Source organism: Dromiciops gliroides, chromosome 2 (genome assembly GCF_019393635.1).
Source record: "Dromiciops gliroides isolate mDroGli1 chromosome 2, mDroGli1.pri, whole genome shotgun sequence".
NCBI classification, from domain to species: Eukaryota; Metazoa; Chordata; class Mammalia; order Microbiotheria; family Microbiotheriidae; genus Dromiciops; species Dromiciops gliroides.
In genome coordinates, this window is record NC_057862.1 from 195,583,661 (window position 1) to 195,599,498 (window position 15,838).

Genomic DNA, 15,838 nt, shown 5'->3' on the forward strand with positions numbered 1-15,838 from the left:
CATCTTTTTAAATAATATATTATCATCTGTGGGCAGCTAGGTGGCGCAGTGGATAGAGAACCAGCCCTGTATTCAGGAGGACCTGAGTTCAAATGTGGCCTCAGACACAACACTTACTAGCTGTGTGACCCTGGGCAAGTCACTTAACCCTCATTGCCCTGCCCCCCCCAATTTAATTAAAAAATATATAAATATATATATATATAATCATCTATATTTAAATTAGCTTCTAAATTACCCATTAGAATCACCTTAACAGTAGTGTTAAACATTTTATGAATGAATCCAGGCTAATTAAGTCTATATATTTGAAATTTCAATTTTCAAGATTTCTAGGACATATTAGTTTGTCCTAGCTTGACCTATTCTTTCTATAGTTAACATACTATTTCTGGTGGTATTAATTAATGTAGTCCTATTTTGTGATTGTTATTTGACATCATAGGCTTCTTTTCCTAAACCTGGACATTCTTTGAAGAATTACAGAGTGCTTTGAGAAACTGACCAAATTTTAATGACAAGAATATATAGAGTTGTCTGCATATAGGTACCACCATATTAAATACTTAATGCACATAGGGAATTTCTGGTTCCATAATAGGATTTAAAAATATTGCTTACTGTGTTTTAACATCTTTAAATGTTGTGTGTTGAAGGAAAGCAAATATATAGTTGGTTCTTTTTGGAAAAAGTATCATTTTTACTGCTTGCATTTGTACCATTTATGTAACTTTTAGGGGAAGGAACAGTCAGTACTGCCAAAATATTGTGTTGCTGTCGTTGTTAAGAAACAATCTCTGGATTTCTTGAAAGTAGACTAGCTGAATCTTGATGTTTTTCTTAATTCTCTCTTTTTGTTCAGTTATTTTATTCACCCTATTTCTTTGCGTCATATGTTTTTGAGGGGAGGCTCCAAATTGACTTCATCTTCTCACATCTATTTTCTTTAAAAAATCTCTACTATTCAAATCCTTTCACCATGTATCAATTGGGAAATGACTTGTATTTTTTTGTTTGGTTTTGGTTTTGGTTTTTTGTGGGGCAATGAGGGTTAAGTGACTTGCCCTGGGTCACACAGCTAGTAAGTGTCAAGTGTCTGAGACTGGATTTGAACTCAGGTACTCTGACTCCAGGGCTGGTGCTCTATCCACTGTGCCATCTAGCTTCGCCCCCCCATTACCTCTTAATAAAAATAATTTTAGTTTTTTTATTATAAAGTGGTAAAGTAACCAGGTACTCACTAGAAAAACCTTCAGTTTTGAGGGAAAATCTACAAAACTGAAAATAACTGGTGCTATTTGGTTTAAAGAAGTATCAAGTAACGGAGCACTACAGTAAAATTGAGAAATTCTTCAGAGTTTTTTTTTTAAATTACTTCAGTCCTATTAACTTTTATCTTGGATAGCCTTCATGAAATAGTCTTTTCCTAACCAGCATCCTAAAGTTGCCAGGATTCATTAGCCTACCCTCTGCTTGGCTTTCAATGTAGGTTCCTTTCTTTCTTTTCTCTTTGCTTCTGACTTAATCCTCTGCCTACTTCGCAGGCCGGTTCTTTGATGAAAATGAATCCCCTGTTGATCCGCAGCATGGCTCTAAATTGGCGGATTATAATGGGGATGATGGTAACGTAGGTGAGTATGAGGCAGACAAGCAGGCTGAGCTGGCTTACAATGAGGAAGAAGATGGTGATGGTGGAGAAGAAGACGTCCAAGGTGAGCGTGGGCCTGACCTCCATGCTGTGACAGTGAAACCCACCTCTGGATTACTAGTTGAATTTGTGTAGAATTTTTTTTTTCCATTTTTTAGCAGAACTGCCTTAATACAAAGGAGGCCTGTATAATTTTTCAATTTAGTTTTTGTTTTGAAAATTTAATGTTTTAATGTAGTTTTGGATTCTGAAATTATTTTTAGAAAATTGTTGTTTTGGCTTGTAATCTTAAATGTCTTCATGATTTTGTTACAGTTTGAAAATTTAAAATCTTTAGAAGCTTTGACTAGGAATTAATGTTCTTTTACATGCCTCTAGACTTTATTAAGGCAAATTCACCAAAAAAACCAAAGGACTTCTTTTGAGGTTTCTAGTGTTCAAAAAACATTTCTAAGTAAATAATATCCAGCTAACCCTTGGGCTACAGGGGTGGTTGGCACAAAAGGGAATGCATCCCTTTTCCACTGAAGATCTGTTTAGTTCTTATTTGTTAATAAAAAGTAAGAGGGAATTTTTGGCTTATTTCCCTTGGATTAAAATTTAAACTGTTCATTAAGATTAGCTGGTTTTTGTATAATACACAGATTCAACAGATTTTCCTTGTTAAATGTTACTTCTGAGCTTTTAATTTAATGAAAGTTCAGAAACTACCTGTGAGCATGCTGCCCTTCCTATGTTTTAATACTGCATGTATTTCAGGGAATGTAGTTTTGTTGCCATTTTACCTGGGCTGCTTTCTGGCTCTTTATATGTAATTTAGGTTAGTTTCCAGTGGAACTTATTTTCTTTCCTACAAAATTTGATTATGAAATTAAATAGCATGTGTAATATATTTATTGTATCTTATAATACTAATGCATGGGAAATTATGTTTTTGTAATTGTAAATTTAAGTTGCTCTTGATTTCTCCCTTGCTGCCATTACTGTAAGTAAAGTTTCAACTTTAAAATGTGCTGTGAAAATTAAAAGGAAACATATTTGGTTTTAAAAGTATTGCACAATTCACAGGGGGGAAAAAAAAGGAAAGTCTGAGCCACCAAATTTCATGTAGGCCTATGATTGTTAATATGACCATAGTTTTCCAAGACTACAGTCTTTACGAAAGAAAATTGATGAATGGTTGTTAAAAATTATGTGAAGAGGCATAAATGAAGAGTCCTTGTAGGAATAAACTTCTCATCTTATTAAAGCAACTATAATTATCTTTTTACCTATCTTTATTATAACCATCTCCTTCAGAAAAGCTGCCTTGGCTAACCTCATCCCACTGATCATTTTTATTCTTTATCCTCAGCCCTATTTTGGTTATGTCATTATTTTGAAGTTATATTTGTGTTTTGTATTTGTCAGGCATTTTTCTTGCATGTATACCCAATTAGACTGTAAGCTCCCAGAGGGCAGGTATTAGTTTTTTGTTTTTGTTTGTTCCTTTTGTTTGTCTCTCCAACCTTCACTTACTTCCCCTAACCTATATCAAATAAATGTTGACTGACATATCTTCCTCTTTCACTGAGCTTTTGTGCTTCTAACTGTGATTTGGTTGAATGTCCCATTATCTTCTGGCTTTATTAACTTAATTGTTTATATTTAATTCTGTCTCTAGTTTTCTTTCTGGAGGGCTTTTGTATTTTTTTCATTCGGTTGTAAGATAATTCTGGAGCTTTGTCTAGACACATTACTTAGTTTCATCTGTAATTTACAGTATGCTACCCGTGCCCAATGACTTTTCTAAGCAATTTTCAGCTTAATAGTATACTCATTCGGGGGCAGCTAGATGGCGCAGTGGATAGAGCACCGGCCCTGGAGTCAGGAGTACCTGAGTTCAAATCTGGCCTCAGACACTTAACACTTACTAGCTGTGTGACCCTGGGCAAGTCACTTAACCCCAATTGCCTCACTTAAAAAAAAAATTGTATACTCATTCAGGGCTGACCCTAGATAACATTAAGAAGTAGGCCCATTCTGCATTCCTTTCCCCTTCTCTTTTAGTGTACCTACTCTATCCAAAAGCTCAGCTCTCTTGTAAATCTGTCTCTCCAGTCACCTGAAGATTATAATAGCTACAAAATTCATTGACATGAGATGCTAGTAACATAAAATAATATCTTTTTAAGGGTATTTGTATTTTAAGAGGAACTCTAATATTACCCCCAAGAGGATAATTATCAACAGAAAATACAGTTTCAGAGTTCTTCAAATCACACTAGACAGAAGACAGCCGAGGCATAAGATGGTCAGTCATATACTGCTAAGTGGCAATTTCATTTAGAATCGAATAACAGTTTGAAAAAATGCTTTTTACTGTTATAATCACATAGACCTTTATTCTTTTAGAATTTCAGTAAAACACTATTCCTCTGGCTTTAAAACTAAACTTAAATATACCATAAACACTCAAGAAGAAGCATCAGTGTTGGGTATATAAACACTAGGCTTTTTGTGGCAGATTTTTTGTGGGCAGATATTCTGGACCTTAAGGAATAGTAGCAAAGGATCAAAGAAAGGCACAGCTGCTAATCCCACAATTGTTAGGGTGGCAAAAGTACTGTTTTTTGAATAGCAGGATCATTTACTATCATATAACTCTTAGATACAATCTTTCTTTAGATATATTTTTGAGTCATTGATGAACTTTCTAAAGTCACTGTTAAAAGAGCAGGTAAGTTAATAGTTCCTGTGGGTTTGCTATGATAAAGATATGTAATATACATAAATATGTACTACTTTCTTAAAACTTAGTATAATAAATGTTGAAGGGGGCCCATATTCTTCTAGATGTGTATACATATTCTTGATCACTATACATGTCAAAGGTCACAAACCATTTACAACATAGGCATGCATGCAAAGTTAAGAAATAAGCCTGTACTCTACTGTAGCAGCTACATGGCGCAGTGGATAGAGCACCGGCCCTGGAATCAGGAGGGCCTGAGTTCAAATCCGACCTCAGACACTTGATACCTACTAGCAGTGTGACCCTGGGCAAGTCACTTAACCCCAATTTCCTCACAACGAAAAACAAACAAAAAAGAAATAAGCCTGTACTCCACTTATTCAGTAGTAGGGGTAAGTTAACAGTGATTTTTCAAAAGTGAGGAATAACTGGCTTCTAGTGTCTAGTCGCTTTTTGTGACTTCCTTTATGCAGAGAAATATATATGAAATCTTTTGTGTTTCCGTGGTTTAATAGAACCTTGCAGTCTGAAGACCCACGTTTGAGTTTCACTGATACTTATTTCCCACATGACTGCTGACAAGTCACTCAATCCCTCTAGGCCTCAATTCCCTTATCTGTAAAGTAACATGGTTGGATGAGGCAAACTCTAAGTTCCATTACCACTCTAAATATGTCATTTTTAATATATTTTCCCATAAAATCTTTGATATATGGTGTTTAGGTTTCTAAGTCAGCTGACTAAGGTCTACTTGGCCCATAAGGAAGCTGAATTATATTTTTAAGAATGCATTGGGGAGGGGCAGCTAGGTGGCGCAGTGGATAGAGCACCGGCCCTGGATTCAGGAGTACCTAAGTTCAAATCCGGTCTCAGACACTTGACACTTACTAGCTGTGTGACCCTGGGCAAGTCACTTAACCCTCATTGCCCCACAAAAACAAACAAACAAACAAGAACGCTGGATTCTAATCATCATTAAGGCAGCTAGGTGATACAGTGGATAAAGCACTAGACCTGGAGTCAAGAAGACCTGAGTTCAAATCTAGCTTCAGACACTTAATGGCTGTGTGAGACTGGGCATATCACTTAACTTACAAATGCCTCAGTTTCCTCATTGTAAAATGAGGATAACAGTAGCACTTGCCTCCTAAGATTACTGTGAGGTTATAATGAGATATTATTTGTAGAGCGCTTTGCAAACCTTAAAGCGTTATATAAATAAATGCTAGATATTATTATCATCAATAACTGATTCTGTTTTTTAAAAGTTGCAGATTCTAGACCAAGATATACCAGGAGCCACCAGTAGTAGGAACAGAACCTTCATTAAGCTTCCATAAGCAGAGGTACTAATATGGCCACTACTGGGTACATTTCTTCTCACCCTAACCCTGCAGATGGAGCTCCCCTCATCCAAGCCAGCACAAATTCTAGAGCCCCTGACAAAGGAGTCAACCCCATACCCCCCAATTGCTCTAGCCACTTCTGGATCCTCTAGCTCCCAGCTCTTAGGGCTCTAATTCCAACAGCAGGTTCTCCAGGGGCTTTGGCTTTAGGGCCTGAAGCTTTAGCACTGGCTCTGGTGACAGTTTGTATATGTCATCCATAAATTGAGTGTTTCTAAGAAAGAGACCAAACAAAAAGCATTTCCTTGGAAAATCTGATTTTATTTAAGGCACATTTTCCCAGTTTGCACATTTTTTCTTTACTACCACAGAGTAAAAATAATTAGTCATAATACATTGTATTCTTCACTCTTCTGTGATCTAAAGAGTCCTACATGAGACTTCATTTACTTTCCTATAAATCGATTCCAACGTCATCTAGAACAGAACTCATAATAAAAGGCCCCAAGACTAACAACCCATAGCCCTAAAACACTTTCTATGGATTTTCACACTAAGTATAGGATAAACCTTTTCTTTTATTCAGTTCATTCAATATATATGTTTACAGACTGTAGTTGAAAGTGGGGATTAACAAAACAAAATAACTTCCATCAATAATCCCATGGAGGTATCAACCTTGAATCACAGAATCTAAAACAGTTAGAGGCAACTAAACAAAAGAACAAACAATTAATAGAGGTGTATGGTACCCAGGTTTAGATCACTTTGGAAGGCAAGTCCAGTGTTGCGGATTGGCCTATACCCTTAAGAGAAAGAAAATGAAGGCACACCATTGTGTTGTTGCTCCAGAAAGCCTGCCTAGTTATTGAGATTCACAAACCCCATTTTATGGGAGGTAGCCAGAGGATCAATCACTGAAACCAGCTCAAGCTGGCTATGAGCAGGTAGTTAAATTTTCAGTGTGAGCTTTTATACCTTAGGAATCCGCAAACACAAGTCAGGGCTCGATTTTCTGTTTTGTTGATTATCTAGATTTAAGACAGTGAAGGGAAAATATGCTAATAATGCAGTTTAAACTTTAAAGTGTGTTGTAGGTACTTTTTAAAAAGAACTAGTTCTTTTTTGTTTTGTTTTGGTTTTTTTAGTGAGGCAATTGGGGTTAAGTGACTTGCCCAGGGTCACACAGCTAGTAAGTGTTAAGTGACTGAAGCCGGATTTGAACTCAGGTACTCCTGACTCCAGGGCCGGTGCTTTATCCACTGCGCCACCTAGCTACCCCAAAAAGAACTAGTTCTTAAACATTTGCCAACACAGTCCTGAAGGTACCCCATACTTAATGGTATTTAACTTTGTGCTGCATAAGGAATTGAGACATTACAAAATATTTCAGTCAACAATGGATAGCTTTCTAATTGTTTTCTTTCCTTTAAGTGCCATTCTATAGTGATGAAATTTTTAACAGACTTTTCTGTTACAGAAATGAACTATATTAGTATACCCCATTTAGCCTGTGTACTTCTTTTGCTTTAAATGATAATGATCAGTCTATGTTCAGTTTGGCTAAGTAATAACAGATATAAGCAAAGCAATAGTTCTTAGAAATTTCTATTCCATGTTGTGTAGTTATACTGTAACATTTAGTTTCAGGTAAGCCTATGATATAGAGGAAATAGTACTGGGGATAGAGTCAGAAGATTTGGGTTTGAGTCTTAGCTTTGTTACTTCAGGCATGTCACCCAACCTATCTATACCTTAGTTTCTTCATCTGTAAAACTAAGGATATGGATAAGGCACCGGCCCTGGATTCAGGAGGACCCAAGTTCAGATACTTGACACTTACTAGTTGTGTGACCCTGGGCAAATCACTTAACCCTCATTGCCCTGTGTCCCCCCCCAAAAAAAAAACAAACTTGAGGCTATTGGGCTAAATGACCTATATGGTCCTTTCCAATTAGACATTTATAATCCTACCTCTGAATACCTCCATTAGGACCCAAGGACATCATTGTACTGCTGCATATGAAGGAGATTAATATTTATTATAATAATTACCCTTAGTCAATAAGAAAAAGTTAAATTGTGTTTAATGTAGCAAGGAAATGTAATTTAAAAGGTTTCTATGCAAAATGATAAAAGTAAAAGATGTTTGGTGTAAGGGGCAGCTAGGTGGCGCAGTGGATAGAGCACCAGCCCTGGAGTCAGGAGTACCTGAGTTCAGATCTGGCCTCAGACACTTAACACTTACTAGCTGTGTGACCCTGAGCAAGTCACTTAACCCCAATTGCCTCACTAAAAAAAAAAAAAAAGAGGGACTAAATAAATGCTTACTGAAAAGATGTTTGGTGTAGAAAGAGGGAGGACATCTTCAACTAACTATAAAACTTACCTATTCAGAACTACCTATTCTCCAAAGCTTTCAGATGAGGTTTTACTGTAAATGTTTTTACATGGCTTCTGTTGCAAACATGCAACCTTTTAAAACCAAGCATAAAATATCAGTACCTAAATTTGAAAAATTAAATCAAAGCCATAAGCTTATACTGGAAGACAGAAATATCAAAATGGTCTTACCCCATTGTCATTTTCTTGTGGGGAAGGAAGTGATGTAGATTTTATATCTATCTTAATTTAAAAAACAAAACAAAACACTGAACAGAGGCAGCTAGCCTTAAGCAGAGGGGAAAGAACAGGTCTGAGCTGTTGTTTAAAGTGAATTTCTGCAGTGGCCTTTTTAAGAGTTTCTTTTTGATTTGTTAACATTTTACTTACAGATGATGAAGAACGTGAACTTCAAATGGACCCTGCAGACTATGGGAAGCAACGCTTCAATGATGTTCTATAAATTTTAGACTGGAGGAAAACTGCAGAAAAACTTAATTGCTGTCAAATGGAACCATTTTTGCTTCATTATTTCTTGGCTTTTATTTTTAAAATCACCTGTAAAGAAACAATGAGAAGAAACTTAATGGAGAACTTTAATAGTGAAATGTATATATGTATATATTTGAACTTTTGCATATTGTATTATGAAACCCAGAGATGTTTTTGGTTCTTTTATAGTTGAACCAATAAACAAAGCAAACAAAAACTGTAATCTTTGCATTTAAAGCAAACTAATGTATCTATTTCAAAATTTTTCTTTGAATTGTTTCCTTAAATTGGTAAATTGGAGATATGGCTATATAGTTTATGTTTAACATAGCATATCCAGAATGGTGGAAATAAGCTGAAAGCTTTCTTTTATACACAAATATATTCTTGATTGGTTCAATACATGTTCTGCTCCATCCCTCTGCTCCTCATTTTGAGTTCTTGAAGAATGGCACCTAGATACTTATGTGTAAGGGGGACATAGGAGGGTAACGTATGAAAAATCATCACCCAAACCTTGTTTTATATGAGTGCTGTTTTCTGTTCTGAGGATAAACTTTCAAAAGGTGAGATAACTTAGAAATACATACATTCTTTTGACAAGTTGTATCTCCTCATTTGAAAAAACTGAAAATTGAATTGAAATTGAATTTAGGGGTGGGGGTAGGGGGAAAGCATGGCTGTATTTTTATCTTTTTAATACCAGTACTATTTAACTGTAGGCAACAGTGACCATACTTTTTATATCTCCAGTTAAGATTGGTAATAGTGTTCATGATTTAAATGCCAGATACTGGATGGGGCTAAATTGGCTTCATACAAAACCTGAAATCAGTATTTCACAGATTCTCTAATAGTTTTAGAGAATTCTCTACAATGCAGTATTTTCCTACACTTTATCAGAATGAATATACATGGAATTTTTGATGAATGTCCAAACTGTTAATAGAAGTATAGTGAGTCTGCAGCTGTTTTATTACAAATAGTTTAAAAGTTTATATTAGAGAGGTCTGAGGTATATATAATTTGCTATTACTTAATGTTATTGTTAAAAACCCATTTATCTCATAAATATTTAAATCTCAGTTTCTCAAAATTAATTTGAATGCATATATCTTAAGACATTTGACCTATTTGACATTGTTGGTTTTCTATCTCACTAGAATTTGTAAGTTAAGTAATTTTTGTAATCTGGTTTAAAGCACTTTTAAATTTTACAAAAATAGTTCTATTCACTAAAGGAGAAATTGAGAATGTTAACCCTAACTGCTATTCAGAAGGGCTACTGTTAATAGCACATAAACATAAAGGTATTTTTCTCTTTCTGTACTCAGGTTGAAGTCTAAATCACAAATAATAGAAATAAGTGGATCCCTCATTTCATTAACTGTTTCAGGTTATCTGGGAATCATTTTGTAACCAAGAGAAGGTGCTGTAATTTAGGCAATGAACAAGCTTTTTTTGCACCACCCGAGGATTGGTTTCTTTGTCACCAATAGGATAAAGCCTACTGTGGAGAGAGAATTCATAGAACAATTTAAATACTATTAAGGAGACAATGGGGGCAGGGAGGTAAGACTTCCAGTAATACTTTGTATCTAATACTGTATGATCTTATAGAATTTTAAAACGTTTGCCTTAGTTCCTTTGGCCTAAAACCAATCATTTGGGCATCTTAGTAGCCATCACTTATTTACACAGTTAAATTTCTACTAGTAGCCTAAAATTTTTATAACCCTAGAAATCTAGATCCAATTGATATAATTTCTCTTATTACTATAAAAACATGCATCTCTTAAGACTGACATTCTACAGATTTTATTAGAAATGCTGGTTTTGTGACGTTTACTTCTGCCTTAAGATTTAATTTTTATGTATTTTTGCCCCACATTGTGTTAATTTGATGGAAACTTTGCTATTGCAGTCACCACTTTCTGGTTCCTACTAAATTAAGAATTAATAAAAAGAACCTTTTCATTTTATTGGTGCTGACTCTGATATATATGATATATATGATTACTATATATATGATATATATGTGATAGCAAATAACTACAGTCTAATGTCAGTATAAAATTTTTTAGTAATGTTATAGTATAGTTGAATAATATTATTTCTATAAAAACAAGTAAAATCCTGTAATGGTTGTGTTTTTAAAAAAAAGGCCATAAGTATCCAGCTTTGCTAGGTTAGGTTATTGAGAATGAACAATAGTTTTAGGGACATGTTTCTAAAAGAAAGGAAAGATTTTAACATATCAGACACTACAAAAACAGTTAATTTTTACTCTAAGATATTTATGCTTAAAATTCAGAGATAAAAGTAGTTAGCTGAACCCACTACCTAAGGGATATTAGTTAAAGCAGTCTGACATGGTCAGGATTTTTCCATTTTTTTCTCAGAATGAGAATGAATACATATTGGAATAATCAAGTTCATCATGATGAAATACTATGAACTTAGTCCTTTCTTCAGTGCTTCTTCTGTGCAATGTTTCCCCAGGTTTTTCATTTCATGCTACCTTCTAAATTTGCAATGGCATATTTAGAGGTGAGGCTCAGAGATTCCTGAAACAAAAATTGATATATGAGTATCTTTTCTTAGAGGGTTGATAGAGCTCTTTGAAAAGAATATGTTTTACTATAATAATCATTTTCTTCCTGTAACCAAGAATATAACCTGCCCAATTCTTATTTTTCTGCTTTTCTGTCCCCACAGAGACTTCATCTATTCTCACAGTTCCAGCTGTCACCTCTCTATGCACAGCCCTCAAATCTATATTTCCATGATTACCCTCTTTTCTGCACTTCATTCATGACGTCTCACCTACCAATAGACATTTTCCTTGGTGCCTGGCTGGTATCACAAATGCAACATATGAAAGCCCAAACTCATCTCCACCCCCAATCATTCACATGCATCACCCTCCACCCCCCACCCCCCCGCCAAAAAAAAGAAAAGAAAATGCAACTGCCTTCCTAAATTCCTCATTTCCATTGCTGTAATGACAATATGGTATAGTGGAAAGAGTACTTGCCTTGAATTAGAAGACATGGAATTGGGACTCTTGTTACTTTCTAACTGAGTAATCTTGAACAAATCATTTGGACCTCTCAGAGCCTCAGTTCCTACCTACCTCAGATTATTGTGAGGATCAAATGAGATAATGTATATGAAAGCACTTTGTAATTAAGTGCTAACACATGAAAGGTATTATTATTCTCCCAGGCACACAGGCCTGAAACCTTGGAGTCATATTTGACTCTCTATTGCCTCCTGTATAAAATTATTTTGCTGCTCTATCAATGCTTTTTTTTTTTTTTTTCAAATGTGCCCCTTCCCTTTTGCTACCAGTCTAGTCAGGTCCTTATTACCACATGCTTGAATTATTGCTATAACCTAAATTATTCACCTTTGAGTTTACTCCCTCATGCACTTCATTTTGTATGTCACCACCATATTCATTTTCCTAAAACATGACTCCCCTGCTCAAAAACCTCCCTTGGCTTTATCTTAGAGGAAACTTCCTAAGCCTGATATTTAAAGCTTTTTCCAATTGGCTTCAGTGTATTCTAGTCCTCCCCAAATCAAGTTTCCATTCCAGTCAAACTGAGCGACTCAATATCACCTTGCTCATTCCTATCTTGTGTCTTTGCTCACATTGTTTTTAGATCCTACTCCTCTTGAAGGACCTTGTTCAATTCCCTTGTTTCCATTAAGCCTTTCTTACTAAAACTCCTGTTCATAGTGATTTTTCCTTCCTTTAAGATCTCATAGTATTCAGTGTACCATTTTAGCAATTAATCACAAACTGCCTAGTGTCCTTCAACTTTTTACTCATAAATGTCTTAACTTCCCAAGCATTAGATTATAAGCACCTCAGGAGCAAGAACCATGTCTTACACTTATTTCCCCTACAGTGCCCAACTCAGTACTATGCAGATAATAGATAGTAGGTGCTTAGTAAAACTGTTAGTTGTGATCAGCTGCTAAAGATGACTACTTTGTTTAAAAATGACTCCTGTTTGAGAGGATGGAGAAAACAGAAATGTGTTCAACCAGTGAACAGAACTTCTCTAATGACAGTCAAGCTACCAAGTTATTTATAAAAGTTGTATCTAGGTATCCAACAATTCAGGTCATGGAATACTGAATTGAGAAAGGGGGATACAGAATATAAAATGAAAATGAAAGAATGATTCCTAGGGAAATGTGAACAATCATACCATCAATCTTTTTTAAAGGAATAAAATAAATAACCAAATTTTCACTTTTGGAATAGACTTAAGCAGTCAATTAGTCCAACCTGTACTTCAGTAGTTTTCTTTTGTTATACTGTCTCTGTTGAACAATTTTACCAGAAAAAAAAAAGAGTCATCTTAAGATTTCATACCTATTTTCTCTTGTGTTATTTGCAGTCATGTGATTAAGTTAGACCTTTGTAGTTAGGCAACAAAGTATCCTTTAGAACACCGGGACTGAGCATCCCCAGGAGAAAGCATGCTTATTAAATTGACTCAATAGAGAGAGGCTGTGCACTAACATTGTGTCAATGTTAAAAATCATTTCAGTGAATTTTTATCACTGAAAAACACTTAATGTACATGATATGTACTGTACATTGTATTGTATAAAGCAAGTTTAAGTTAACTGCCCTCTGAGAGCTCATGTTTCAAGTGGATAATGTAGATATAGACATATAAGAAAAAGCACGCTTGGTGAGAACACAGAACAAAAATAAAATGCTTAAGGTACATACCTGGTTTTCTGTGTGCAGTGGAAAAGGTGTGTGACAGTAGCTTAATGTGGGAAGCATGGCAATAATGATATATAAGTTATTGCCTGCCTTTCTTTATCCTACCTGCCTTTGTCCCATAACTCCATTAGGACCCTTAACATTGTCCTAAGCATCTAAGTGGGTGAGTGGTTCTGAATAAATGCATCTCCACGTGTCTGCCTCTTCCCTTGACACCAGTATCCACATTAAAGGACTATTCTCTTTAAGGAGCCCTTCTGAGACAAAATTTTTGTTATATCATGCCCCAACCTTTTTTCATCTTTGTTCTCTTCCTACTTTCAATCTAGTTCTCTCATGTTAAATGTGAAATAACCAAAAAGATGAGGAGGAAACTCCAACAAAATAACTAAATTTAAAAGAATCTCAATGTTTTGTGTCGCCTGTGCTATATTTGTCTAATTTATACTATGTAAAATAAGCATCTTGTGTATTTCTACTGAGCAGGGGCCATGTCTTTGTAATCAAGTTTTGTGGGATCTTGTCTTCATTAGAAGCTCAATAAATATTCATGATAATTGTGCAAAATTTATATCCCTTTAAATATAATTGACAAATGGAATTTGTAAGTAAACTAGACTCCCCTGTGGAGCAATTTAGTAAACAGCTAGTCAACATATGTGTGTGCCTGACCAGAGTTGTAATGGGATCATAATGCCCATTAGGGCATTTGGATTACCCACAGTGGAATCCTCAGAGACCCTATGAACAACAGTCTTGCTAATTAGTACAACCTTTTCTCCACCATACTGTCACAACTATTCTTGTTTTCTAGTATTCCTTCATCAACTCCCCTTTTATTGGGAGATTATGTTTTCTCTAACTCCCCTTCCCATACCTGCCAATTTCTACTTCTTTACCTGGGTACCTGGGTAAAACAAGGCAGTGATCTTCCTTTTACAATACTGAAAATCCCGATGTACCTCTTTGGCAGAGGAGATGAAAATGGAGATTAGAAAGTTAGGAGTAGAAACTTATGAAAAATTTTAAAGATCAATGTATATTGGGGGCAAATAGGTGGCGCAGTGGATAAAGCATTGACCCTGAATTCAGGAGGACCTGAGTTCAAATCCAATCTCAGACACTTGACACTAGCTGTGTGACCCTGGGCAAGTCACTTAACCTTCATTGCTCCACAAAAAAAAAAAAGAAAGATCAATGTATGTTGCATGTTACCTGTTGGTATATCTGCCAAACATGGAACTGACCTAGAGCAAAGTTCACATTATAAGAGTAAGAAATATTGAGGAAAATTTGATGGTGGTATAAATAAGGAGAGGAAAAGCTTTTTGATACTATGTAAGATTGTGTATAATAACTTAAGAACATGCTTCATAAGGTATTTTAATACTTCATTTGGGTTTTGCAGAGTAGTTTCTGTTACTTGTTTACTTATGGGGCAGCTAGGTGGCACAGTGGATAAAACACTGGCCCTGGATTCAGGAGAACCTGAGTTCAAATGCGACCTCAGACACTTGACACTTACTAGTTGTGTGACCCTAGGCAAGTCACTTAACCCCAATTGCCTCACAAAAAAAAAAAGAAAGAAAGAAAAGAAAAGAAAAAAAGAAATAAGTTATAGCCACTTATTTACTTATACGTCAATGAGTTGGAAGATTCTAGAATTATATTTTTATGTGCTCCTCTCAGAACTGAATTAGATTGTACTCGATTGCTAACATGGGATAGTGACAATGGGCCTGCCACTATGAGTGAAGAATTAGCTGTGGGTAGAGTTGAGTAGGACAGGTTTTATTAAAATAATTTGTCAGGATGAGGAAGATGGCATTATGAATACTTTTGTTAATACAGGTCTTTTAAAAAATGTCTCTTACTCAATAGTTACATTTTGTGGGTATGAAATAATAGTAGCTAGCATTTATATAACACTTTAAGATTTGCAAAGTACTTTACAAATATCTCATTTTATCCTCAACTCTGGGAGGCAGGTACTATTCTCCCCATTTTTCAGATGGGGAAACTGAGACAAATGAGGTTGTAGGACTTGCCCAGAGTCACACAGCTAGTAAGTATCCGGGCCAGATTTGAACTCAGGTTCTCCTGACTCCTGGACCAGCACTGCATCCACCATGACACCCCACTGCCTCTGACATTATTCAGGATATAGTTGCTTTTGCTGCAAGAGAGCAATTATGAGAAGCTAACCACATAAAGGAGTCCCTAACACAAAGAATGTTGGGGTTGGAATGAAACTTGACTCAAGGGATCAATCCTTGGGCTAAAAGTTTCTTCTGGTGCTGAGAGTAAGGCAAAGAATAAAGGAGAGTTGAGAAATTAGCAACTAAAACTAGATGCTAAGAATTATTTAAATCAATCCTAGAACAGAGACTTAGACATACCCTTCCTCAAATAGTTAAAATCAAAGTATCACTATTTAAGGGGGGTTAATCAAGCTGTGACTATTTAAGGGGTTTTTCCTC

At 35.6% G+C, this 15,838-nt stretch overlaps 1 protein-coding gene across 5 annotated transcripts in view; it reads left to right on the forward strand.

Moving 5' to 3' along the window:
* Window positions 1-14,783, forward strand: part of GOLM2 (golgi membrane protein 2) — a 90,046-nt gene extending 75,263 nt beyond the window's left edge. Inside the window, exons 9-11 of one of the 5 annotated variants that reach the window (XR_006354870.1) lie at window positions 1,545-1,712; window positions 8,503-10,174; window positions 11,321-14,783. Coding sequence is in view for 4 of the 5 variants with exons in the window: in XM_043985426.1 (XP_043841361.1) it covers window positions 1,545-1,712; window positions 8,503-8,573 (239 nt within the window). In the remaining variant the exon portion in view is untranslated. Of the gene's footprint in view, window positions 1-1,544; window positions 1,713-4,315; window positions 4,368-5,650; window positions 5,729-8,502 lie in introns of all 5 variants that reach the window. The other 4 variants (XM_043985430.1, XM_043985428.1, XM_043985429.1 and 1 more) reach the window with 4 other exon arrangements.
* Window positions 14,784-15,838: the final 1,055 nt, after the last annotated feature.